Raw genomic sequence first — 25,699 nt, forward strand, 5'->3', positions numbered from 1 at the left:
GTGTATCAATAATCGTGACACATTTGGGTTTACAGATGTGTTTTATTTGCAAGTTTCAAAAAATGTGTCACTTATGACGTTCTAATTGGCATAGTAATATGGTCCCTATTTGTTTATATGGACTCTAAAGTAGGCGCGGCAAAACGGCTGCGGCCAGGCCGCTAACGAAGAAGTTTGTTTTCGCTGTGCAGGTTTTCCTGCTAGCGATCGCTGGCGTACCAACTTAGTGCAACGTGTGCCTTGTACCCCATGCGACAAACTCAAGCTCAGACACACGGCCGCAATCAAGATCAACATTCACGCCAGGCCTTTTGGACATCCCTCTTCAAGATCTGCGCATGTTCATGACATCATGTGCCACGGACAGTATAAAAGTACTACCACAGAGCTACTTCACCAGTGGGCACGGCCAAACGGCTGTGACCATGCCGCTAACCAAGAAGTTTGTTCTTGCTGTGCAGGTTTTCCTGCTAGCGATAACCGGCATACGAACTTCTTGCAACGTGTGCCTTGGACCCAGGGCGACCAACGCAAGCGCAGACACACGGCCGCAATCAAGATCAACATTCACGCCAGGCATGTTGGACACCCCTCTTCAGGATCTGCGCATGTCCGTGACGTCATGCGCCACGGACAGTATAAAAGCACTACCACAGAACTACTTCACCAGTAAGCACGGCGAAACGGCTGCTACCATGCCGCTAACCAAAAAGTTTGTTCTCGCTGTGCAGGTTAGTTGTTCATTCTCTACAATTAGGAGTGGAGAGGAGTTGTTTTTATTGGTTTTGCTTATTAATGTTACGTAGCTCTTGGAATTGTGACTTGTGGCGATGTTGAAAGCAACTCGGGTCACTCTACAGCTGATATTTTACAGAATGTACTGAAGGGTCAGGCCGATAGTCACGCCGAGGTTACTGAAATGAAAAATAATTTCAGCGAGTGTGTACATATCATTCGTGATCTTGACTCACGTTTAGAATCACCAGAGAAGCTTATGAAAAAACCAAAGGAAAGCTTGCCGCTAATGACAGCGCTTCAATCATCGTCATTATGCCTTCAATATTATTGGCCTTGCAAAGCAGAAAACTTGTTGATCTTGAAGATTGCCGTCGAAGGTCAAACATAACCGTTCAGGGCATTTTGGAAAATAGCGGGGAAAACGAGGCATCATTAAGAAAAAGTGTTGTTGGAGACTTTTTTGAGAAAAAACTTGGAGTTAAATGCGAGTCTATAGACCGTATTTACCGTTTTGGCCGCTGCGCTGGCCTACGCCCAGTAATAGCTTCTTTTCAAGACTTTAATGAAAAGCAGGCTGTCATTCAAGATACACACAAACCTAAAGGGACAAACATTTTTATTAAAAATGACTACAGTCATGAAGCACTGCGCGTGCGCAAGCTTCTTTGGGATAGCGCCAAAGTTGACCGAGTGAATAAGAAGCGCTTATCTCTTTTGCATGATAAGTTGGAAATTGATGACACCATCTTTGTATGGGCTGATGCCAGAAATCAGCGTGTAGCACTTCCAAAGCAGCGCGACGCCGCTCGTTGACGTAAAACGCGTACAGAGACAAAACACATAAGGATACGAAATTTTAATGCTCAGAGCCCTGTAAATAAAACTGACGAACTTCAACTGTTACTTCTTGAACATGATCCACGCATAACAGTAATCACGGAAACCTGGTTAATCGACCACGTTTGTGATTCTGTTTTAATACCGCCAAACTATAGCATTTTTCATTGTGAACGGCCAAGTAGGAGCGGCGGCGTAGCCATTGTTCTACGGCATTCATTGACACGTGTTGTTATAAACCAAATTGATGGTCATGAAAGTTTGTTCCTCAGAGTAAACTGCTGGAACCATATCTTTATCGTGTGTGCTGTGTATAGGCCCCCGTCGGCTTCCCCTGAATACATTTACAAACTGTGTGATTCTATCGCTGCGTTTTCGAAAAACAGGGTGATACTCGCCGGTGATGTTATTATTCCTTGCATTGATTGGCGTGACTCCGTTTCCTTTTTCGATGCGGACATAAACCCTCTTGTGTATATTATGATTATGTGTGATCTAAAACAAACTGTTACCGCGTACACCAGAGAAGCGGGAAGTGGCCATGTAGTAATAGATTTATTTTTATTAGTAATGCTATTTGTACATGCTCTGTGAATGTGGTCGATGGTGCGTTGGACCACAAGGAGGTGTACTTCTTCTTTCCGCTTGATGATGCGAAGTCACACGAAAAACAAGGAAAAAAAGGTAATAAAAGATTTTGCTAAAGCCGATGACCTTGCAATACTTGACTGTTTGTGGGAATTTCGTGATAACGTGCCGGGCTGCGTCACAACTCTGGGATGCTCTGAAAGAAACTATTCATTATTGCATTGAAAAATTTGTCCCCTCCAAATATGTTCGTACAAAAAAATAACCCATGGATGACAAGAGAAATCCTTCATTTACAGCGTAGGCTAAAACAAGCCAAAAAACATAAAAAACCAGTTAGTGAGATATCTCAATTAAAAGTCAGCCTTGCTTTCGAACTCTCCGACGTGAAAATTAGGTATTTCACTCATTATTTACTTGAATTTTCGACAAAAAGCTCTGAAACATTCTGGCGATATTTAGAGCAAACGGATGCTACGCCCAGTCAAATAACAGTTGATGGTTCCATTGTGAGTGATGCGTAGGTTATCTCTGACCAGTTTAACAGATACTTCTGCTCCGTATTTTCTGCTCCCCAACATGAATTACCACATGACATCCTTCTTCCAGTAAAGTCTCCCGAGTTCATAACTTATGAGGGTATATTTTCTTTGCTGCTTAAGCTGAAAACTAAATCTTCAGCTGGTCCACACAATATCCCTAACACAATCTTGTGCAATTATGCCGAACCCATTGCGCATATTTTAATAAACGTTTTTCACCTCTCCTTTGAAAATTTCTTCATTCCTGATGACTGGCGCATGGCGCGTGTAGTACCAGTGTTTAAGAAAGGGGATCGTCTAAACATTGCAAACTATAGGCCTATTGTCTTAACGTGTACGTTATGTAAGCTATTAGAACACATAGTTGCACATTACATCACAACATTTCTTGAAGAAACCGCCTGCTGTCGCCATTGCAGCACGGATTCAGAAAAAAATTATTGACCACAACGCAGCTAGTCAAAACAATTTGAAATTACGTCGTCGCTTGATACGGGGAATCAAATTGATGCTACTTTTTTTACGTTTCAGTAAACCCTTCGATCTTGTCACGCATAGCAATCTCATTTCTAAATTACATGTTCTAGGTCTACCTGTTAACCTCATTGACTGGATCCATTCTTACCTTCACAATTGCAAGCAGTATGTTATAGTAAAAGACAGCATGTCTGGTATTCTACCAGTATCATCCGAAGTTCCTCAAAGAAGTGTTTTGGGACCTATTCTCTTTCTAGTGTATATAAATGACATTGTTAAATCCACAGACACATCACAAGTCCACATAAAGCTTTTTGCAGATAACTGCATACTTTTTAAAACGATTACTGCTCCGAATGACCAGATATGCCTTTATAAGACCAAAGTTAGATTATGCTAGTGTCGTTTGGGACCTACATATAAAGAAAGATGTTAAGAAGCTTGAGATGGTGCAGCGAAAAGCGGTTCGCTCTATATATAATGCCTGCCACAGAAATGACTCGCCAACAACGATCATGGCTAATAATGATATCGCGACTTCACAATACCGAAGAGCTGTTGCCCGGCTGAAATTTCTACACTCACTTAATTTCCGTAAATTTAACATTAGTCCAGAAACCTATATCAAAAATCGAATCTCAAGGCAAACTCTACATACGCACAGTTACACTTTTGAACCTTACTTCGCACGTACTAATGTTTTCATGTACTCGTTCTTTCCTTGCACGATCAATGATTGGAACGCATTACCTTTTGAAGCATTCAGTGATCACGAAAATCCTGACTTCAATAACTATGTATCTTTCCATCTTAAACTGCACAACTCAAGATCTCAGAATGACTCACGTTGTATCTGATCTGCATTCTCTTGTTGCAATTTTCAATTTCTTGCTGCCATTTAACTTTGTTCAAATGTTATCCTTTGTTTTACTGCCCAAACATGTTTTTATTCCTTGAACTTTCATTTTCTTAAAGTTAGATTGTGAATCACTCTTTATTATGCCCCCCCCCCCCCTGCTTAGTCATTCGACCGCAGTATTCTCTGAATAAATAAAAATGAATAAAGATCTAAAAGATTTCATAGTGCGACGTGTGCTGAACGTTAGAAACTTCGAAGTTTCAGCTAGAGAAAAAATCGGCCCTGTATCTGCATGTTTCACTTCAAATGTCATCTAAAGACGATAGTCTTGCACCTGAAAGGAGTGACTAAAACGTTTATTTCGTGTTATGGGCGAGAAAAGCAGTGACTGGGATTTTGGAGGCGCTGCGTAATAGGAGTGCCATCAGGCAGTAATCCTGGATAATAAAAGACTGGCATCCGATATAGCAAGCCTGCGGCGCGTGCGCTCAATCTCGGAGGTCACAATTTGTAGATTGCAAAGCGACGAGTGGCTGCCATCACCGTATCGTCTGGACGAAGCGCTGAAAGTGAATAGCGTTACAATGTCAGTGCAGCGTAAATAACAGTTAATTCTTTAGGATTACTTATGCATAAAGAAACATGCCACAGATATTGACGCGTTGAGGTTTTGCCCAGATACACGCAGCATTTATTTTTAGTCAAGCATACGCACAAGTAAGAACGCCAAAACCAGACCAATATTGGTGCACATTGCCAATGTGGTCAAATTTTAGCCACTCAGGGTGACATGCAGACACGTCGACCGACTGACAAACCAAAATTTTTGTGTCAAAGTATAGGGAACCAACAACCGTCGGGCGGTCCCACCGGTGCGCTGACATCCGCCCCACCAACGGAGATGTTACCAATCACACAGGCGCTCTTCCGCGCGTGGGCGGCCTTCGAGCCTTTTTTATGCTGGAGCTTGCGATCGTCTCCGACGTCCCGTCTACTCACAAAGTGACGGATCCCATCAAGGTTGAACCATGCAGCTACATACCTGTGTTTGCTCAGGAACTTTTAGATGCGGAAGCATCTTATACACTCGCCTTGTAGTGCGCCGTCCGCACCGCTTCTCGAACATTCGACAGCTGACGCGCGCGCATGCGCCGTCGCGCCGTCGCCCACCATCTGTGCCACGCGCGCTTCTCCTTCGAGAACATTCGACAGCTGACAGCGCATGCGCCGTCGCGCCGTCGCCATGTGTGCCGCGCGCGCGCTTCTCCTTCGAGAACATTCAACAGCTGACAGTGCATGCGCCGTAGCGCTGTATATATACTCAAGGTCGGCGCTCGCTCGCTCAGTTGCCGCTCGTCGGTTGGTTTGTACGGCGCGTCGACGTCCAAGGTCGCGGTGAAATGAATTCCAACGAATCCACAAACACAATGATCGACGTCCCTTCGACCAGCGCCGTCCTTTCGCATACGTGTGTACGTGTTCACTCATTTAACACCCCCTCCTACAACCATGTTAACCAATTTAGCCATCGACCCAAGTAAGTCGCAATTTAACACCCCATTTCACAACCACGTTAACCAATTTAGCCATCGACCCAAGTAAGTCGCACTTTAACACCCCGTTAACCAATTATATGCTCCGCATCCTCCTCAGTGTTCCCCCGAGGGAAGCTGCGGGCAATTTTTTTCAGTCTCCAGCACCTTCACACAGAGCACAAGCTACGCGCGATGTCACGAATTGTGCATTGCCGCTTCAAGCCTGTCGAAGGCTTCGACGACTCGAGACTGCAATCACTGCAAAACGCCTGTCAGAGTAAAGCAGGCACGCAAACGATATTTGCCTCAAAATAAGTTAACACGACAATGTTGCTAAAACATGCTTTGTTGCATCTGTGGTAGAAACAGGCTTAAGAAATGCATTAATTGACCGTTGCCGCCATTCAGTCTTTGTGCGGGCCGACATTACATTGGGTTATTTTGTTTGATTTCTCATTTTTTCTAAGCTGCTTGCTGTTCTATAACCCTGATTTGCAGTAGACGAGTGAACCCTGAACAAATAAACGTGGCAAGTGCTTGTGCGGTTATGGTAGCCTGGACGATTACAAATATTGCACTGCAGTTTTAGTATTTGAATGAATTTGAACATAAATCTTGCACAAGTGCACCACGTGCCTGCAGAAAACCACGAGGAAAGCCACAGCATAATGACAACGCCAGCGTCGACGAACTGTTTGGAAGTATGATGCCCTCGTTGTATGAGTGTTTCATTGCATGTGTGCTGTTAATATTGTTTGAATGAAACACCTGTGATCTCATGTCATTCTCGCAAATATAGCGATCTGGTAATGCGCGCTTTCTTTATATAGTTGTCAAATTCTTTTATGTGGTTCTGTGCTGAGAGTAGTGATTGGATATTGCTTGATATGCAGTGAATATTGTCACTATTGCTCCAAGCCTACAAGAGCACCTTTGTGGGTAACAAACAGCCTACACAGCTGTCCCCTTTTTATGCATTGATGTACCTCCCGGGTACTATTTACATTTACGGAGAGACTGAAAGAGATAACAAGATGTGAGGGAGACGTAATCTGCATTCAAACAGAAGAAAGCAGGTGGGTTTTGCAGATTTTAAAAGTTACTCGGCTACTTCGAGTGCCTTGCAAGGCTTCACATGTGCTGCAGATGTCAGGCACCTACCGAAGCTACATGTAGCAGGAAAAGACTATGCACAACTCATGACGCAAGAACAGGAGCTTTACAAGAGAAATGCTGTCTGTGAGTCACTACCATACCTATGTAAAGCCATCATTAGCCAGTCAAGCTACGTAAGGTTTGGAAACAATAGTGACAGAGGACATTAGTGCTCTTCAAGTTTATTCTTGATGCTTCCAGCATTAGGTATGTTACACTTATTTAAGTGTCACAAAGAAAAGAAGTTGTGATTAAGCAGTACCACAAGCAACACAATACTTCACGACAAACAAAGCAGCAAGGGGGTTGGTAAGGCCATCCTGAACTCAAGGCCATTTTTTACGAGGGCCACGGCATGTGGTGCGTACAAAGTTTCAAGTTTTTCTAGTGGAACACACAGGGTTATACAGTGACAGAACAAGCCAAGTACTCTTTTATTTTTGTTTTAGTACGGTGTACTTCAATTCTAGAATGCCAAGTTTACAGTTTTTTGTTTTATTTTTTCGACTGTAGGGTTTTGTACAGAACCCCCTGGCTTGGTTAGAAATTAAGCACCTACAAGGCGTTGAATTTTGGAAGGTGGCGCCATACTAAAATTCAAGTGCTCAGCATTTTACACTGAACAAACGCTTCAAAGGAAAAACGTCTGAAGAAAAATAAACAGTGCGATGTCACAACGCTAACACTTAACTTTAGCATGGGCCAGTTGCGTTTAGGATGATGCGATCTTCACTAAACTGGGGGAGGGATATTTTGCAAGCTAGAATTATTTGTCACCACCAGTGAAAAGCAACAGTAACCATTCAGCTCTTGTAGTACCTGGTTTAGAGATAAGTTGTTGTCCTTTTTGAGATAGGTTTGATCATTCACCGAGATCAGCCTTCACTGTGTGGCCGCCTTGACCATATTTGTTGCCTCTCTAGAAAAACTTGCTTTTAGCAATCAAGTGTCCACACAAGTGGAAGAAAAAATACAAGTTCTGCAGCTCAGGAGAGAGTATCCTTGACTACATCCAGGGTCCGCAGCAACAGAACACTGAAGAAAACGCATAAATATTTCACTAAAGTGCAGATATTAATGTATCTGTTGACTGTACGCAAGTCTTTTTTTATGGATACTCGAGCAGACAAAGTGTTGCTGTTGAAGTTTGCAGAGATGACATCTTTCTTCACGAGAGCATCCCAGCACATGAAAATTATTTCACAAATCGTCTACCTGCTTCAGTGTCAGCGAAATAAAGTATATACTCAGAGATTTGTTTTTACGACTACATCTTTATCACAAAACATACTGAAAGAAAGCGTTTCAAGTTTCTCTCTTTTATTTTGCAAGCAATGAAACTGCATATGAATTCAACTACAAAGTGATATAACTTTACATTGCTAAAAATGAAAAATAATTAACGTGGCTTTTACTCGCTAGCTCTAGTGTTCTATGTGTGTCTACACTGAGTACGCTAGTTATTTACAAGTCCATGCAGTATATGAGCAGCTGAAGTAGAAGGGCGTTTATTTTACAGCTATTAGGCTAAACAATAAGCTGCTGTTTCCTAAAACACCCCTTATTTTGAACTAAAACTAGTAAATCTGAATGAGGTTGAGAATCATATCCACATACTCAAAAATATAAGTGCCTCATAGTAGTATCAGTTAAGAAGTATCATTAAAACACGATTACATAAATGAAAGTAGGAAACAGTATTTTACATGTATACAAAACGAAGCGACAAGTTAACACAGGAAACTAAATAATTCACACATGTTCGCTGTATACTGCTGACCTAAGTCGGTAACGCTGGCCTGGTAATCTTTGGCCATACGTGATCTTCTCGCCCCGAAAAAATCCACAATCATCATCGACCAAACGCATACACACAGCTCAACGCAGTTTTCTAAGTTTGTAACGAGAAAAACAAGTTCTTTCCTTCTGTTAACCAAGCATGTACTTGCAAGGCTCCAAAAGATGCTCCTCTAGACAAGTTCAAACTCAAGTGACAACACATCAAGGAACAAAAGCTCATTACCTAAACAGAAAACATAGAAGACAAGTTTGTGGAAACAACACCCACATTAAAAATTCTTCATTGCTTGTGTAGGTGCACTATGAAGGAGTACCGATGCTCCCCCATAATTCGTTCACTTTGTTATTTTGTATTCTAGAGTGAGGCCAAAGCAGTATTGAAAGTGTTTTTGTACTTCATGAAGCAGACTTCTCCACAAGAAAAATTGGTTGTTTGGAGCAGTTATCAATGTTTAGGAGCAGATAATAAATTTTCCATAAAATAACTGAAGTTAAGAGCATTGTCCAAGCATCTCTTAATTATAAAAATATATTATGAAAGACGTTTACCAGACAACATTCACAGTATATTTTGTGTTGTAAAGAATGACATCTAGGTTTTTAAAACATGCTGTAGAACGAGCTAAAGATCAAAATACTAGACTTAGGTGCAGAAATCAAATAAAAACGGGAAGGCTGAGCAACACACGTTATATGTAACCACAATGTCAAATAATATTTGCTAAATAGACAGTATAAAATTTGTATCAGTGCAATCGTCCTATTTTCGCAATTCACCACATTAGCTTGCATGTCTAGATGAGAAAAAAACAGCCAAGTGCAATACCTCTTAGTATGCCGACTCTCGTCGCACGAATGAGATCAAAGCCGATAGCGCTGCTCACTAGTAACACACTGAAATGATAGTGAACACAATATTTTCAGTTTATTCAGGAGTTATGAGCTGGAAAAACAGTAAAAGTTCGTCATTATCATACTCTCAGTGTTATTTTGGAGAAGGTTTGAGTAATTACTCACAAAAATACTGGTTAGAGCAGCATAGATTATTCTCTTTTGAAGCAATTAGAGCAACATTTCATTTACGCCAATTAGTGTGATGGTTAACGGTGCAACCATGACAGATGACTGTGGTCGTTCTTTGCGCCTAATTGTTGCGATATATAAGTTAGCTTGCACACAGCAGACAAAAGATATTACTCATGCATGGGATAAGATTAGTCAGTACCTTATTGTTCAATACATTGTATATATTGTCACGGGGTCGTGACGTGGCCGAAGACAGGAGACTTCGTGTGGGGATTTAACTGTTTATTTGGGCGAACCTGTGCCCGGTAAACGGAAAGTCTAATTACAGCAGCAGTCTCGCACAGATAGCAGTCTCGGACTGATAGCGGCGAACGGAGCGTCGGCCTTCGATCAACAACTGACAAGCGGCGAAGCGCGTCGGCATTTATACTCTTGCCGTCGAATGTTCTAGCGTTATCGCTGGCGGTGGCGTAGGTTCCACAACAATCTGTACCGTTCCCACAGTGGGCGTGATCTTATTGAAATGATCTACTACAGTCCGGAACCTTCTCGAAAACTGCAGGCGCGGTTTGCGCTGAGAATCGTGTGGTGTTTTGGGACGATAACAAAACCTTGAGAAATAGAACGTGGCATTGCCCCCCTCTGAAAAAAAAGGCATCGTCCCGATGCTTTAACTAAAGATGAAAGTACTATAATAATGCAAGAAAGTACAATGAATAAGTTACGATACAATAATACAAAAAAACACTGGTTCAGTTTGTTAACGCGCATGAAACGGCTTGAGGCGCGCGACATGGACGACTTCAGGTCGCGATCGGCGTCGTTGAGAGTTCGTGATACCATCGGGGACAACCTCGTAATCAAGTGGGCCGAGACGTCGAACCACCCTGTACCGTTCGAAGTACCGTCTCAGAAGCTTTTCACTTAGTCCCCGTCGGCGTATTGGCGTCCACACCCAAACACGTTCACCGGGCTGGTATTCCACGAAGCGTCGTCGAAGGTTGTAACGGTGGCTGTCGGTCGTCTGTTGATTCTTGATACGGGCACGCGCAAGTTGTCGGGCTTCGTCGGCGCTTTGGAGGTACTCGCTCACATCGAGGTTTTCTTCGTCGGTGACGTTGGGTAACATGGCATCGAGCGTCGTTGCCGGGCTCCTTCCGTAGACGAATTTGTATGGAGATATCTGCGTCGTCTCCTGCACCACCGTGTTGTATGCGAAGGTCACATACGAAAGAATGGCGTCCCACGTCTTGTGTTCGACATCGACGTACATTGAAAGCATGTCGGCGATCGTCTTGTTAAACCGCTCGGTGAGGCCGTCGGTCTGTGGGTGGTATGCTGTCGTCCGGCGGTGGTTTGTTTGGCTGTATGCCAAGATCGCTTGAGTTAAGTCGGCTGTGAATGCCATTCCTCTGTCGGTGATGAGGACCTCCGGGGCGCCGTGACGTAGGACGACATTTTCGACGAAGAACTTAGCTACCTCGGATGCACTACCTTCTGGCAGGGCTTCTGTCTCGGCGTAGCCGGTGAGGTAGTCGGTAGCTACCACGATCCACTTGTTTCCGAAATCCGACGTCAGGAACGGCCCCAGTAGGTCCATACCAATCTGCTGGAAAGGTCAGCAAGGTGGATCAATTGGCTGCAGAAGTCCCGCTGGCCTTGTCGGCGGTGTTTTGCGTCGCTGACAGTCCTGGCATGCTCTCACATAACGAGTGACGTCGGTGGTAAGACGTGGCCAGTAGAACCTTTCTTGTATCCTCGCGTGCGTGCGAGAAACACCGAGGTGCCCTGCCGTCGGGTCGTAGTGCAGGGCCTGCAGGAGTTCTGGTCGCAGAGCTGAAGGCACCACATGGAGGTACTTAGCTCGAAGCGGTGAAAAGTTTTTCTTTTGTAGAAGACCATTTCGTAGAAAGAACGACGCAAGTGCGCGCTTGAATACCTTCGGGACTTCGGTGGTCCTGCCTTCGAGGTATTCTATTAGGGCCTTAAGTTCTGGGTCGGCCCTTTGTCGTTCAGCGAAGTCGTCGGTAGTTATCGTTCCTAAGAAGTAGTCGTCATCCGGGTCGTCGGGTAGCGGTTGGTCGACAGGCGCACGAGAGAGACAGTCGGCGTCAAAGTGTTTTTTGCCGGACTTGCAAATGACAGTAATGTCATATTCTTGAAGTCTCAGGCTCCATCGTGCGAGGCGACCTGAAGAGTCCTTCAAGGTGGCTAGCCAACAGAATGCGTGGTGATCGCTCACAACTTTGAAGGGCCTGCCGTAGAGGTAGGGGCGAAATTTCGACGTAGCCCAGATGATGGCGAGGCACTCCTTTTTTGTTGTGGAATAATTTGCTTCTGCTTTGGATAGCGATCGGCTGGCGTAACTAATAACCCTCTCAAGTCCGTCAGCCCTCTGCACAAGAACGGCGCCAAGACCTACGCTGCTTGCGTCAGTATGTATTTCCGTCTCGGCGAATTCGTCGAAATGGGCAAGTAACGGAGGCGTCTGGAGGCGATGTTTAAGCTCCTGGAAAGCGTGTTCCTGCGGCGTTTCCCACATGAACTCCACGTCGGCCTTGGTAAGGTTAGTGAGAGGATCGGCGATGCGGGCGAAGTTTTTCACGAACCGCCTATAATAGGCACACAGGCCCAGAAGACGGCGCACAGCTTTCTTGTCAATGGGCGGCGGGAAGTCGGCGATGGCGGCTGTTTTCCGTGGATCGGGACGAACTCCAGATTGCTGATAACGTGCCCCAGAAACAAGAGCTCCTCATACGCAAATCTGCTGCACTTTTCTGGCTTCAGTGTGAGTCCGCAAGTCTTGATGGCTTGAAGTACAGCTTCAAGGCGCCGAAGATGTTCGTCGAAACTCGACGAAAACACGACGACGTCGTCCAAGTACACAAGGCAAGTCTGCCACTTCAATCCTGCCAGTACTGTATCCATAACGCGTTGAAAAGTTGCAGGCGCTGAGCAAAGGCCGAAGGGCATCACCTTAAACTCGAAGAGGCCGTCCGGTGTTATAAACGCCGTCTTCTCTCGGTCTCTTTTGTCGACTTCGATTTGCCCATAGCCAGTCTAGAGGTCTATTGACAAAAAGTACTTGGCTTTATGGAGCCGATCAAGTGCGTCGTCTATTCGTGGGAGAGGCTACACGTCCTTTATTGTGATTTTGTTCAGGCGGCAATAATCGACGCAGAAACGTAGGGTCCCATCCTTTTTTTTCACTAACACCACGGGGGATGCCCATGGACTCTTGGACGGCTGGATAATGTCATCCCGCAGCATTTCACCAACTTGTCTCTTCATGGCCTCACGTTCTCGCGTCGAAACTCTGTATGGACTCTGACGGAGTGGTCTGGCATTTTCAACGGTTATGATGCGAAGTTTCGTGATTGGGGTCTGCCGAATTTTCGATGACGACGAAAAGCAATCTTCGTATTGCAGGAGCAGGGCCTTGAGCTGTTCTTGCTTATCGTTCGGAAGTCTGGGATTGACGTCGAAAGCTATGGGAGGGGCTTGGTTCCTCTGAGCAGGTTCCGCAGAATCGGCGAGGGCGAAAGCACTGGTGGCTTCGACAATTTCTCGATGTATGCAACCGTTGTTCCTTTGTTCACACGTTTGTACTCATTGGTGAAATTCGTGAGCATAACCGTTGCTTTACCTCCCCGCAGCTCTGCAATTCCTCTTCCGGCGCAAATATTTCGGGTGACCAACAGATGCTGACTGCCTTCAACGACGCCTTCCAAGTGAGGTGATTTAGGAGCGCCGACTGAAATAATGACGCTTGAGCGAGGCGGAATGGTGACTTGTTCTTCCAGCACATTCAAGGCATGGTGTCCTGACGGCGTGCGCGGCGGTAGTGCTTCTTCTGTGGATAACGTTATCGACTTTGTTTTTAGGTTGATGACAGCACCATGGAGGCATAAGAAGTCCATGCCAAGGATGACATCTCTCGAGCAACGCTGTAGGACTACGAAGTCTGTAGGATAAATACGGCCGTTAATGGTGATTCTCGCTGTGCAGATTCCTGCAGGCGTTACGAGATGACCTCCTGCTGTGCGGATTTCAGGGCCTTTCCAAGCTGTCTTAACTTTCTTTAACTTCGCGGCGAACGACCCACTGATGACAGAATAGTTGGCTCCAGTATCGACGAGAGCGGTCACACTGTGGCCGTCGATAAGAACGTCGAGGTCGCTAGTTCGCAGTCTCGCATTACAGTTAGGGCGTGGCGTCGGGTCACGGCTGCGTCGGCTTGTTCCGCTGCTTCCATGTTGCGTCGTCAGGCCACCTTCGGTAAGTGAGCTTTCGACGTCAGGGCTTTGCCTGTTTGGCGTTGTGTTCGGAAAGCTCCGTCGCGGCGTCGTCGTCGTCGGAGGATCTTCGGTAGTTCGTCGCACAGCAACCGCACCTCCACCAGTTGCTGCCCTTAGTTGCCCGGATACGGGCTAGGAGACCGGCCCCGCGTTGGGCCAGAGTACTGCCGGTTGTGCGGTGACGTGCGGCGGCTGGGCGACGGCGAACGCGAAGGGCTTCTTGGTGTCCACCGAGTTCCTGGCAGGTAGTTGGCGAAGTGACGTGGTCGTTCTCCTGGCTGTGGACGCGGTGCATTGACGGCGAAGCCACGCAGTCCCATCTGTCGGTACTGGCAACGGCGGTATGTGTGTCCGGCCTCGCCGCAGTGGTAGCAGAGCGGGCGATGGTCAGGGGTGCGCCAGACGTCAGTCTTCCTCGGTGCACTGCGCTTGGCCGCTGGCGAACGGTATGACGTCGGTGGTGGCGGCGGTGGCGTCTGTCGACGGAAGTGTGATGGGGCGGCGTTTTGGCGTGGACGGGGAGGAGCGTTGTGGCGCAGTGCAGTGGCGTAGCTCATAGCTTCCGGCTCGGGCAGCGGTGCGTGGGGAATTTGAAGCGATGGCCGAACTTCTTCTCGCACAATGTCGGCGATTGAATGCACTTGAGGCTGTGCCGAAGGCAAAAGCTTGCGCAGCTCTTCCCGCAGGATCGCTCGGATAGTTTCACGCAGGTCTCCGGAGTTACTGGCTTGAGCAGCAGCACACTCTGCAGTCAGGCGACGATTATACTGTGTGGTGCGCATGTCGAGGGTCTTTTCGATAGTGGTCGCTTCGGCTACAAATTCTTGGACGGTTTTCGGTGGGTTTCTCACCAGTCCCGCGAAGAGCTCCTGTTTGACCCCTCGCATGAGGAAACGAACTTTTTTCTCCTCAGACATGTCTGGGTCCGCGTGACGGAATAGTCGGGTCATTTCTTCTGTGAAAATGGCGACATTTTCATTTGGTAGCTGAACCCGGGTCTCTAATAAAGCAGCGGCCCTTTCTTTGCGGGCGACGCTCGCGAAGGTTTGAAGGAATGCGCCGCAGAAAACATCCCACGTTCGGAGCGTGGACTCTCGATTTTCGAGCCAGGTCTTTGCGGTGTCTTCCAAATAGAAGAACACACGACGCAGCTTTTCGTCATGGTCCCAGTGGTTGAGGGCGGCTACACGGTCGTATGTTTCCAGCCAGGACTCCGGGTCTTCGAACGATGACCCATGGAAAATTGGTGGTTCCCTGGGTTGATGCATGACCATTGTGGGCTGGGACGCTGCGGTTGTCATTGTCGCCGCAGTCGCGGTCATGGCCTTGGTCTTCCGCCCCTTGTCTTGTAGAAGCCCGTACTCCGGTAGTAGCCCTTGCTGTCGGCGGCTTGTTCGCTGCTCCTGGTTGGCGTCGGTGTCTTCTCCGCGACGTGGGCTGGGTTCACGGCTTGAAGGGGGCGTCCGGTACATGAACGAAGCAGCACCTCCACCAGATGTCACGGGGTCGTGACGTGGCCGAAGACAGGATACTTCGTGTGGGGATTTAACTGTTTATTTGGGCGAACCTGTGCCCGGTAAACGGAAAGTCTAATTACAGCAGCAGTCTCGCACAGATAGCTGTCTCGGACTGATAGCGGCGAACGGAGCGTCGGCCTTCGATCAACAACTGACAAGCGGTGAAGTGCGTCGGCATTTATACTCTTGCCGTCGAATGTTCTAGCGTTATCGCTGGCGGTGGCGTAGGTTCCAGAACAATCTGTACCGTTTTCACAGTGGGCGTGATCTTATCGAAATGATCTACTACAGTCCGGAACCTTCTCGAAAACTGCAGGCACGGTTTGCGCTGAAAATCGTGTGGTGTTTTGGGACGATAACAAAAACTTGGGAAATAGAACGTGGCATTATTATACCGCTGAATCTTTCGGTCGAGATGTATCCGCACTTGAGCAATACTGCTTGTTTCCCTAACCTATTCTGGGGAGACCTGAGAGGCATGCAGAAACGGAGGCATAACCGAAACCGCATTCTGGTTCCATAAAACTGTTTGGATGCCTGGAAATTTCTTATCAGCAAGACTTATATCACCAGATTTACCAATATTCATAAAAATCGAAATCGATGGCAATGTGGGCGCGAGACAGTCTACCATCGTAGGCTTTTCAACAAAATAAAATCATTCCTCCTGCCCTACCACGGTGGTCGAGTGGCTAAGGTACTCGGCTGCCGACCCGCAGGTCGCGGGATCGAATCCCGGCTGTAGTGGCTGCGTTTCCGATGAGGGCGGAAATGTTGTAGGCCCGTGTGCTCAGACTTGGGTGCATGGTAAAGAATCCCAGGTGGTCGAAATTTCCGGAGCCTTCCACTACGGCGTCTCTCATAATCATATGGTGGTTTTGGGACGTTAAACCCCACATATCAAATCATTTCTCCTGGTGTGATGACCACTAAAAACTTAAGCGTATATGCTCCTTTGTAATTTGAGTAGAAGACTCGTTCTTGCTGACCAGTTGGTGGTTGCTCTGTGCGTATTTCTGTGCAGTCACTGATAATAATACAGTCAAGATAAAGCAGCTTAAAACTGTCTGGCGCCGTGGCCTGAATTTATAATGATGGAGGGTGAAAAATCAATTTTTCCGTTGCCCCAGCGAGTGCTTTGAGAACGCTATTGAAGTGCCGTAATGCAGATGTATGTCTTACAGAGAAGATAACAGCGAGTGACGAAGAGGTAATTCCAAGCTTTAACTTCATAAGAAATAAACGGAGCCTATTTTCCATAGACACATCACATTTGCGGTCTGAAGAAGGTAAAAGTATCCTCAGAAGCATTTCAAACACCTCTAGGCTGGCACTGCCAAGGTATAGCAATGCATTGTCCGATAGAGCGACCTTGTCACAGCCAGAGAAATAGCTAGTTCTGCGATTAGGACCCCTATGCTTGCTGCTTGCCTATGGTTTAGGTTGCACACGGCTGTAGCATGTCTCATGGTGTGTGACTAGAGGTAATGTCTTCAATTCATTCAAGAAGCACATGAACACTAAAAATTTCTTTCTTTACGTGCTTGCGTCTTCGATTTGTGTTTGCTGCGTCAAGTTTTAGTAAGAAAGAATAAATACGTCAATACTGGCTTACAGTCTCAACCCATACCATATAAATTCATTCTTAATAAATCATTATTTGAAAATAGCCCTCCGAAAAGAAGTGCTATCACCTATTGCGCGTGAAGTGCAGATGAAAAAAATGAGGACAATGAACAATAAAGGTACAACACTGCTAACTTTGCTCCCTATGTTACACGGAGGCACAGCTAAACATGGTATAAGTGCAAAGAATAAACATATTGCCTGTGTAAGATTGCAGGCACTTTGGCTTCTGAAATTTTTCAGAAGCTTCAGTTACATTGATAATTGCAAAATTTGGTGCAGGTTAAAAGTTGAAAAAAGTGAAAAAGTCTTGTCACCAATTTTACTATATATGCAAAGCTCAGAAGCACCAGTGGACAGTAGATCCAAGACCACTATTGAGCTGCACTCACACAAGGAGTCTGTACTGATCGCTTCTGCTGTCTCAGTTTTGTGGGAAGAAGATCCAGGAAAAGGAGCTGGTATTGGAGCAACAGGTGATGTAACACCAACAATTGATGGAAGGGCAGCAGAAGGAGCCGATGAGCTGGAGTGCGGCTGCTTGAACCTGCACAATTAACAGAAGCTTTAATGCTGCTTCTAAGCACACATGGCTTTTGTTTTGTAACATTATTGATTGTCGGTCTAGTTGGTACTTGCCTAATGACATGCTCTGGCCGCAAATAACACAAACACAACTTAAGGAACGCACGAGGACAAGCACAGGTGGCACTTCCAACTAATGTAGACCGCATGCAAACCGACCTTAAGGAACGACGTACAGACATGTGCAGTCTTCACGAAGTCTTAGGCTATCCAATTATCAGACAATCTGTTCTCCGATACTACAACGTCACCGACGGTTCACTGATACACTTTTCATCTTTCTTTTTATGTAATAGGCTTCCATCAACTCACGCGCAGTTTTATACTCACTTCTGCCTAGAATCTTTAACCCATTAAAACATGGTACAGGCTTTACAGTGCATAGGTAAAGGTGCCAAACCATTCTTCATACAATTTATTTCATGCTCTCTAACTCGTTCATTATTACAGCACCCAGTAGTCTCGATGTACGAATTGCCAAAAGAAAAGGGAATCGCAGAAAAAACCCGTTTGGCATATATCCCGTACATCGTGCCATGTTTTCTTGCATTATCCCTGATGGCTCGCCTCCACCACCTGAGCAGATTTTGGGCAGAGTGGAGGCAGTTTTACGGGCGCGAAAAAGGGGACAGGTACCCCATTCTGTCTTGCAACCTTTTCAGGCTCTGGAAAACCTTATGAACATAAGGAATCACTGCCGGTCTTACGGTTTAGGTTCCTTGTTTACTCGTGGCAGTTCTAGTTCCTTCACTCCTACTTTCCGCAAAATTGCTTCGGAGACAGGTTTCAATAACTAGTCAGGGAAATTCACAGCTTCAAGTCGATGGACCTGGTTTGCGAATGATGCTTGCTGCGTGTGCGTGCACACTTTTTTAGACTAGATCCCAGGCAGAGCATAGCTATACCACGCATGACTATTTTTGATTGGCAAAAGTCATACAGCATTATCCTTTTCTTGGCGCGAAGAAAATATTGCCAACATGTTTGCCCTCTATGGAAAGTTAAACGAAGATAAAAAATTGCAGGGTGTCACCTTGCAGCAGTTCTTGTGTAAAAACCAGTTTTTTCTATGAATCTTGAAATACTTAAACATCATCGTCATGCGTGGAGGAGCCTTGTCTGTTAAAAAGACTTAAAAAGTCATTCATATACCGAAATACCATAGCAACATTCATATTGCTATCCAGATTAATAGCTTCATCGAGTACCCAGTAAACACTACATAAAGATATATTGCACAGCAGCGGCGCAATGCAGGATTCAATGCAAACGCCACGTTTCTGCAGAAAAAGGTGGTTGTCGAAAATTATAAAGTACGGCTTAGGTACGCTTCGAACAAAGTTAAAAAGTAATCTACTGTTGCGCTAGCCACATTTTGAAAGGATATGACGCCACTTTTTTCAATGCAGCATCTCAACGCAAAGAAAAGTTCATGTGGAATTGAGCAAAAAAGATCTCTCATATCTACTTAGAAGGTATTGTTAGGCGAATGCTCATTATCTATCAGGAACTGCACTATGTCTTCCGAACTGCTAGTGCAGAAGCGGTACTTAATCTTTACGCACTTTAGCACTTTCTGTAGGTGCTTCCTAGGTAAATGCTGCCGTGTGTCCCGTCCCACATGTACACTCATACTGGGAGAGACTCGTTCTTGCGATCAATTCTTTGTGAAACTAAATGGAAAAACATGTATTGCATTTAAGGTTCTCAGCTTTTCTTGTACATACCAAAGCCCAAGTAACACATCAGACACAATCTTACCTCCTTAATCTAGCCGACTGAGCAGCAGACGAAGCTGACTGCTTCTTGTACATGATCGCGAATATTGTCATGTAGTCGGGACGTTGACGAACGAAGCAGACTGCGCGTCAAATAATAAACTGGTCTATGGACAAACCTGCGTCGGTAAACCGAAAGTCTTGTACTGATAGCGGCGAACGGACAGTCGTCCGATGATCAACTGACAAGCGTTCAAGCGCGTCGGCATTTATACACTTCCAACCTAATGTTCTCACGTCATCTCTAGTAGTGACGTAGGTTCCAGAATGATCTGAAACGTTCACGAAGTGGGCGTAATCCGGACAAAATCAACTACTACAGCCTCAAAGCTTTTCGAACTATATGGGTGCAGTTTGCGCAGAACGTAGTGTAACGGGATGATAACAGAACTTGAGGAAATGAATGTGGAAATGCCCCCACTCTGAAAAAGTTGTTGTCCCGATGCTTTAAAAGTCGAAGGTACAGTATTAAAGACAATACACAATAGGTACAAGCGACCAAGTGCATCAACAACAACAAAATAGAGTCCTCAGGTTTGCGCATGAATCGGCTTGAGGCACACGACATGGACAATTCAGATCGAGCATGACACCGTTGAGAGTTCGTAATGCCTTGGTTAACAACCACGTAGTCGAGTGGTCCGAAACGTCGAACTAATCTGAGCGGTCCGAAGTACCGTTGTAGAAGTTTTTCACTGATTTCACGTCAGCGTATCTGCGTTCATACCCAGACACGGTCACCGGGCTGGTACCCCTCGCAGCTTCGTCGAAGATTGTAACAGCGGCTGTCGGTCACCTGCTGAATCTTGACGCGCAGGAGGGCGAGTTGACAAGCTTCTTCCGTGCGCTGAATGTAGACGGTGACGTCGAGGTTTTCTTCATCAATGACGTTTGGCAGCATGGTGCCGAGCGTCGTTGTTCGTTTCCTTCCATAGACCAACTTGTACGGCGTTATCTGCGTCGTTTTTTGTACGGCGGTGTTGTACGTAAACATAATGTACAGAAAAATTTCATCCCACGTCTTGTGCTCGACGTTGATGCACATGGCCAGCATATCGGCGATGGTCCTATTTAGGCGTTTGATGAGGCCATCGGTCTGTGGGTGGAAGGTGGTGGTCCAACGGTAAATATTTCGGCTGCGCCTTAGGAATGCCTGAGTTAGGTCCGCTGTAAAGGCCGCACCTCAGTCTGTTATGAGGACTTCTAGAGCTCCGTGACGCAGGATGATGTTCTCCACGAAGAACTTTGCTACCTCGGTGGCATTGCCTGGGCAGAGCCCTTGCCTTAGCGTAGCGGGTGAGGTAGTCAGTAGCTACGACGATTCATTTGTTTCTGGAACTCGACGCCAGGAACGGCCCCAGTAAGTCCGTGCTGTTTGCTGAAACGGCCGGCTAGGTGGCTTGATAGGCTGAATAAACCTGGCGGGCCTAGTCGGCGGTGTCTTCTGTCGTTCACAGTCTGGGCTTGTCTTGACGTGACGATGGACGTTGGTGGCAAGTGGTAGCCAGTAATACTTCAGTATTCTCGCTAGTGTACGGAAAATACCCCAGGTAATGCAGAACGGTGAGTCAAAGTAGTTTCTATGCAACAAATGGGAGGCAACGTTATACGGTAAAATATTATATTGCACCAACGTTTATAGTATTACGTTGCCATAACACATTTTTTAAATGCTGCAGCAACTTTCAAATAATTACGTTGTCCTAATGTGTCGCTTTTAACAAAGCAACAAGATTCGAATTATCATGTTGCCCTAACGTGATGGTAAGAATGTGGCAACAACAATGAATTAATCACAGTGCATCAACGATGTATACAGACATCAAGACCATCTTTAACAGCGAATGTTGAGACAATATAGAGAACTTAATTGCAGAAACATCCAATAACACACATGGCAAATTATTCAGCTTTGTGTACTTATTTGAATAATGACTGACAGTGGCTAGTTAGCGTGGCTGAGTAAGCAATAAAAGCATGAACAATACAGACAACAGTCGAGCCTATGTTCTTCACACATTAACCTTTCTATGAATGTGATTTCTTTATACAGATCCACTCAGTGTTTTTATTTCTTTATTTTCTTGACAATGTACGAATGCCGTAGTGCAGGAGACGAAAAACAACATCATGAGTGACTTCACTAGACCTCTATAGCTCCACACTATACGTTCTTCACAAAGAGTGAGTGCATTGGCAAAAAAAAAACCACAAAAACGCAATCAAATGGTAGAGACTATTGCGTTGCCTTGTTACGTCTGTAGCTAGAAACACTAAACACAGTGAATTCATATGCGCGAATGATATGCGCGAGAGCAAGCCTTTTAGTCCCCAAATTTTTCAGGAACAAAAAGCCTGCTGTAGGCAGGCTTCATGTTTACATGTATGCATGCAGAATTGAAGAATGAGTTACCTGTATATTTTGTTAGTACTGTGTGGTTGTAAAAGTACCATGGGAACTATTACATTATAAACTGAGCAAGCCGTAGGTAAATAAAACTGTGCCTTCATTATGATGTATCAACACAATCATGTTTTAAAGGTCGCTTTCAGATTAAACACACAATAAACAGATCTAGAAAAACATGATCTACATGCTTGGATGATGCAAGGCAACAGCCACAACAAACCCTTCGATTTTCAAGAATTATGGAAGTGAAACCAATAAGAACCATGGAGCAAAAAAAAACAGCTGTTTTTCGAGGTATAGCGCATCCAGGGCTGGACAGAGAAGAAAACACAGAACACATACACGGCGCATGAACAACATGAATAACCAACAAGCCCACCGTGCAACTTTTGTTCTTTCACAGAGCCGTTACTCTTGGGGAACATAGAAAGCAATGGAATGATTTGAGCAAAAAGATGCAAACAGGAAAATCTGTAACTGGATATAGTAATAAAGTAAAATCCCGCTTGAGAGAGAGAGAGAGAGAGGTGGTATAGAGAAAGGCAAAGAGGTTCACCAGAAAGCAAGTACCTGGTTTGCTACCCTGCACTTGCGAAGGCAGACAGAAACATAAGAAAAACGAAACGAGAGATAAAAAAAGAGCGGGAGGAAGCGAAAACACACACACACACTATAAGGTCACAAACGTTCGATTAGGAGGGTAAATCGCAGAAAATTCAGGAGGACGGTCGAAATCGCAATAAATGTATAGATATGCTGAGCTTTCGGACAAGAAAGCGTGCCCAATCTAGTTCAAAACTGCCTTGACAACTGTTTGCAGTACTCAAGTGTCTGATAGTGTCTGTGACTAATGAAAATGCGTTAAAGCAGCTATTTCATGTGCTCTGCTCTAAGAGCTTTGTTGGGAACTCGTATCGGATTAAACGTTTTATGTCTTCTTAATAACTGCGTGTAAATAAACTTCGGCCGAAAGTTGAGCAATCGCAAGAAAGTGTGTTAATCTGTTACTGCCAGGGCTATCATTCATGGCACACACAGCAAACACCAGACCTGCTGAACACACTGTCTGCAAGCAAATATAAACAGCAAATTACACCACAATGAAAAGCCACACTAATACACACGGACGATCACTCGCAACACACACAGGAGACACCAACTTGGAAAAAGCAGGCCTGCTAAACACAATGTGTTGTTTGTAAGAAAACCTAAAACACAAATTGCAGTATCGGGAAAGGGCAGCCTAGTCTGCACGCAATATCACTCACAGAAAATCTGGGAGACACCAATAAGGACATGCCAAGCCTGCAGAACACGCTATGCAGAAAAGTTGATTTTCTGCACAAACTTGAAGGAAGACAAGGTACACAGGAAAGAGCGCAGACTACCAACTGTTTATTGTCATTTCTTGAAGCCAATTTATGCGCATGCTACGCTGCGCTTACACGATGCGCACAAAACCAAAGATGCAGCAAACAAAGCCGTTCCAAAACAAATAAAATCAAACGTGACCGCCACCTCAATGACAAAAGCGAGAAAAGGCAAAATACAAAATTGATACCCAGCAGAATCGGTATTCCCAAGGTGTGCGCTCTTATTTATTCTAAAACCCACTTTTATTATATTTTGTATTTTTATGAAACCAAGATCAAAGGCATAAATTTATGAAAACGTACTTTAAAGACTTTCGTTTAAAAACATTTAAAATAGCGCTTAGCACCAAAAAACAAGAAAATGACAATTTCAGAGTCACACCAAGCAGCCCCAAGTAAGCAAACCCGAAGAAGCAGTACGCCGAGAAAGTAAAAAAAATATAATAGAACCATGGAACCTTACAAAAACATTACGTAGTGTCGCATGGTAAATAAAACAGGACCACTCATGAACAAACCAAAAGAAAAGAAATGGAAAAGAACACAATTCATGGTGTTACCCACACCATTGCACATGACCATGTAGGAAGAACTTCGGCCTGTCCGAAAGTGACAATGAAGGCATGCTTATGCACTTGTCATTTAATTGTTTGATAAAGTACGCTTCGATAATCTCCCTTTCGGTATTTTCACGTGCCTTAGCTATGACTGACGCACTCTCGAGCCGGGGGGTGCATCCGCATGTCCTACAGTGATAATCTAAATTACCACCATTTTTTCCTTTTACGGCCAGACTGTGCTCACGCAAGCGTTCGTAGAGGCTACGCCCTGTCTGCCCTATTTACACCCTCCCACACGACAAATGAATCTGATATATAACAGCAAATACATGCCTAATGAACAAGCTCGCGTGCTTTTTTCTGCATTTTGCCTTCTTCTATTTAGTCATTTCCGAGCCGATCTGACCTAACTTTGTAGGCGCTGAAAAGAGTACATCAACACCATACCTGTTAGTCACTTTTTTTACATTCTGGGAAACACTATGTTAGTACAGCATAACATAAATTGGCCTCCTCTCCTTTCTTACGACGCTTGGACCCTCGCCGTTGTACTTATTAAAAAGGCTTTCGCGAGCACCAACTAAAATCTGTGCCGGGTATACAGCCGCGCCCAGACGAGCTACTTGATTCTCGAAGCTTTCAAATATCAGATAAGGGCAAGACTTGTCGAGGGCTGCCGCACAAGATGGCAGCACAATGCCCCTCTTAACTAACTTCAAGTGCGCGCTTTCAAAAGACAACAAGCCTTTCGTTAATCGCGGATTGTATTTGAAGCAGATGTGCTCCTTGGCAAACCTCAGCCGTAAGTCCAGAAACTGGATCTTATTTTCGACCGGCATTTTTTGCGTGAACTTTAGGCCACTGGAGTGTCTTTTGAAAACCTCAAGGACACCTTTCACAACACCCTGTACACGTTCACATGGTACCTTCCCAAGCACGATGAGGTCCTCAGTGACATATTCTTGGCAGCCTTCGACCAACGCCTGAAGGATGAGCTGCCGCATTTGGATGTCGTTCGCACCTTCAGGTATGTGGACGACTACCTCAAAGAGATGCCATTCTTTCTTCACATGACTTCACGCAGCTTTCTATGTAGTAGATTTAGAAGTAGCACCACGTTTATGCAGCTGTATGGATGACTGATACATTTAGTCAACTACTGTGATTTTCTAGTTGGTCACAACACAAACGGCTGAGGCATATATCACAGGTGTGCTCCTTTTTGCTTAACATGCTACTGTGCACAACAATGCTGTGTGTTTTGGCAATTACTGGTCCAACAACACATTTTTACTATGGAATTTGAGGCGTGATCGGTTGCAGTCCTAATGAAGTCTTCTTTCTTCAGTAAAGGAAGCTTCGAAGCTTTCTCTGTGTAGTGGTTCCTTATTAATTCCAGTTTTTTCTACTAAGTCTGCTAGTGCAGGGTAGGTTTTTAAGTAGAATGGTTGTTGTCGACAGCGTAGGTATGGTAACCTGTCAGCAGTTAAGCGAGCTTCCCTTTTTGTCCCAGTGTGGTGTACATGCAAAAGTAGCACTACGTTTATTCAGCTGTCTGGACGACTAATACATTTGGTCAACTGCAGTCTTTTTTAGTGTGTCACAACACAACAAAAGCTTAGTTTTACTTATCACACTGTCAACTATTAAATTAGACTGAGGCTGATTTGAGCTGGAAGTCGTGTGCGAGCTGCCACTGCTTTGTGAACTTGGCGAGCTATGTACATGATAATTGGGGACTATTGTCTCTACTTTGCACAAATGGTGATTCATACCTGGGGAGGTCTGTTGTGTGATTCTTTTGTCACACTTCTCCTCATTGTTTCATTCATGCACTTCTAGGATTGAGGCAGGCGGGGAGCGGGAGAGCCGAGACGTTATTTAGCTTGCTGCTTTAAGCAGCGAAGGGTGCAATGGGTATAACCTTTGTTGCGTGTGAGTTTAGAGTGTTTATGAAGTGTTCATTTCTGGTTGTGGAGTCGCCTCAGTTGCAGA

At 45.2% G+C, this 25,699-nt stretch overlaps 1 protein-coding gene across 1 annotated transcript; it reads left to right on the forward strand.

The window, feature by feature from the left end:
* Positions 1-338: 338 nt before the first annotated feature.
* LOC142783996 (uncharacterized) lies at positions 339-25,589 on the forward strand. Its single transcript, XM_075882610.1, has 3 exons — positions 339-731; positions 24,562-24,731; positions 25,547-25,589. Exons 1-3 carry the CDS (start codon positions 339-341, stop codon positions 25,587-25,589), a joined length of 606 nt encoding a protein of 201 aa, XP_075738725.1.
* The last annotated feature ends 110 nt before the right edge of the window (positions 25,590-25,699 follow it).

The sequence above is a fragment of the Rhipicephalus microplus genome, unplaced genomic scaffold (genome assembly GCF_043290135.1).
Source record: "Rhipicephalus microplus isolate Deutch F79 unplaced genomic scaffold, USDA_Rmic scaffold_13, whole genome shotgun sequence".
Lineage (NCBI taxonomy): Eukaryota > Metazoa > Arthropoda > Arachnida > Ixodida > Ixodidae > Rhipicephalus > Rhipicephalus microplus.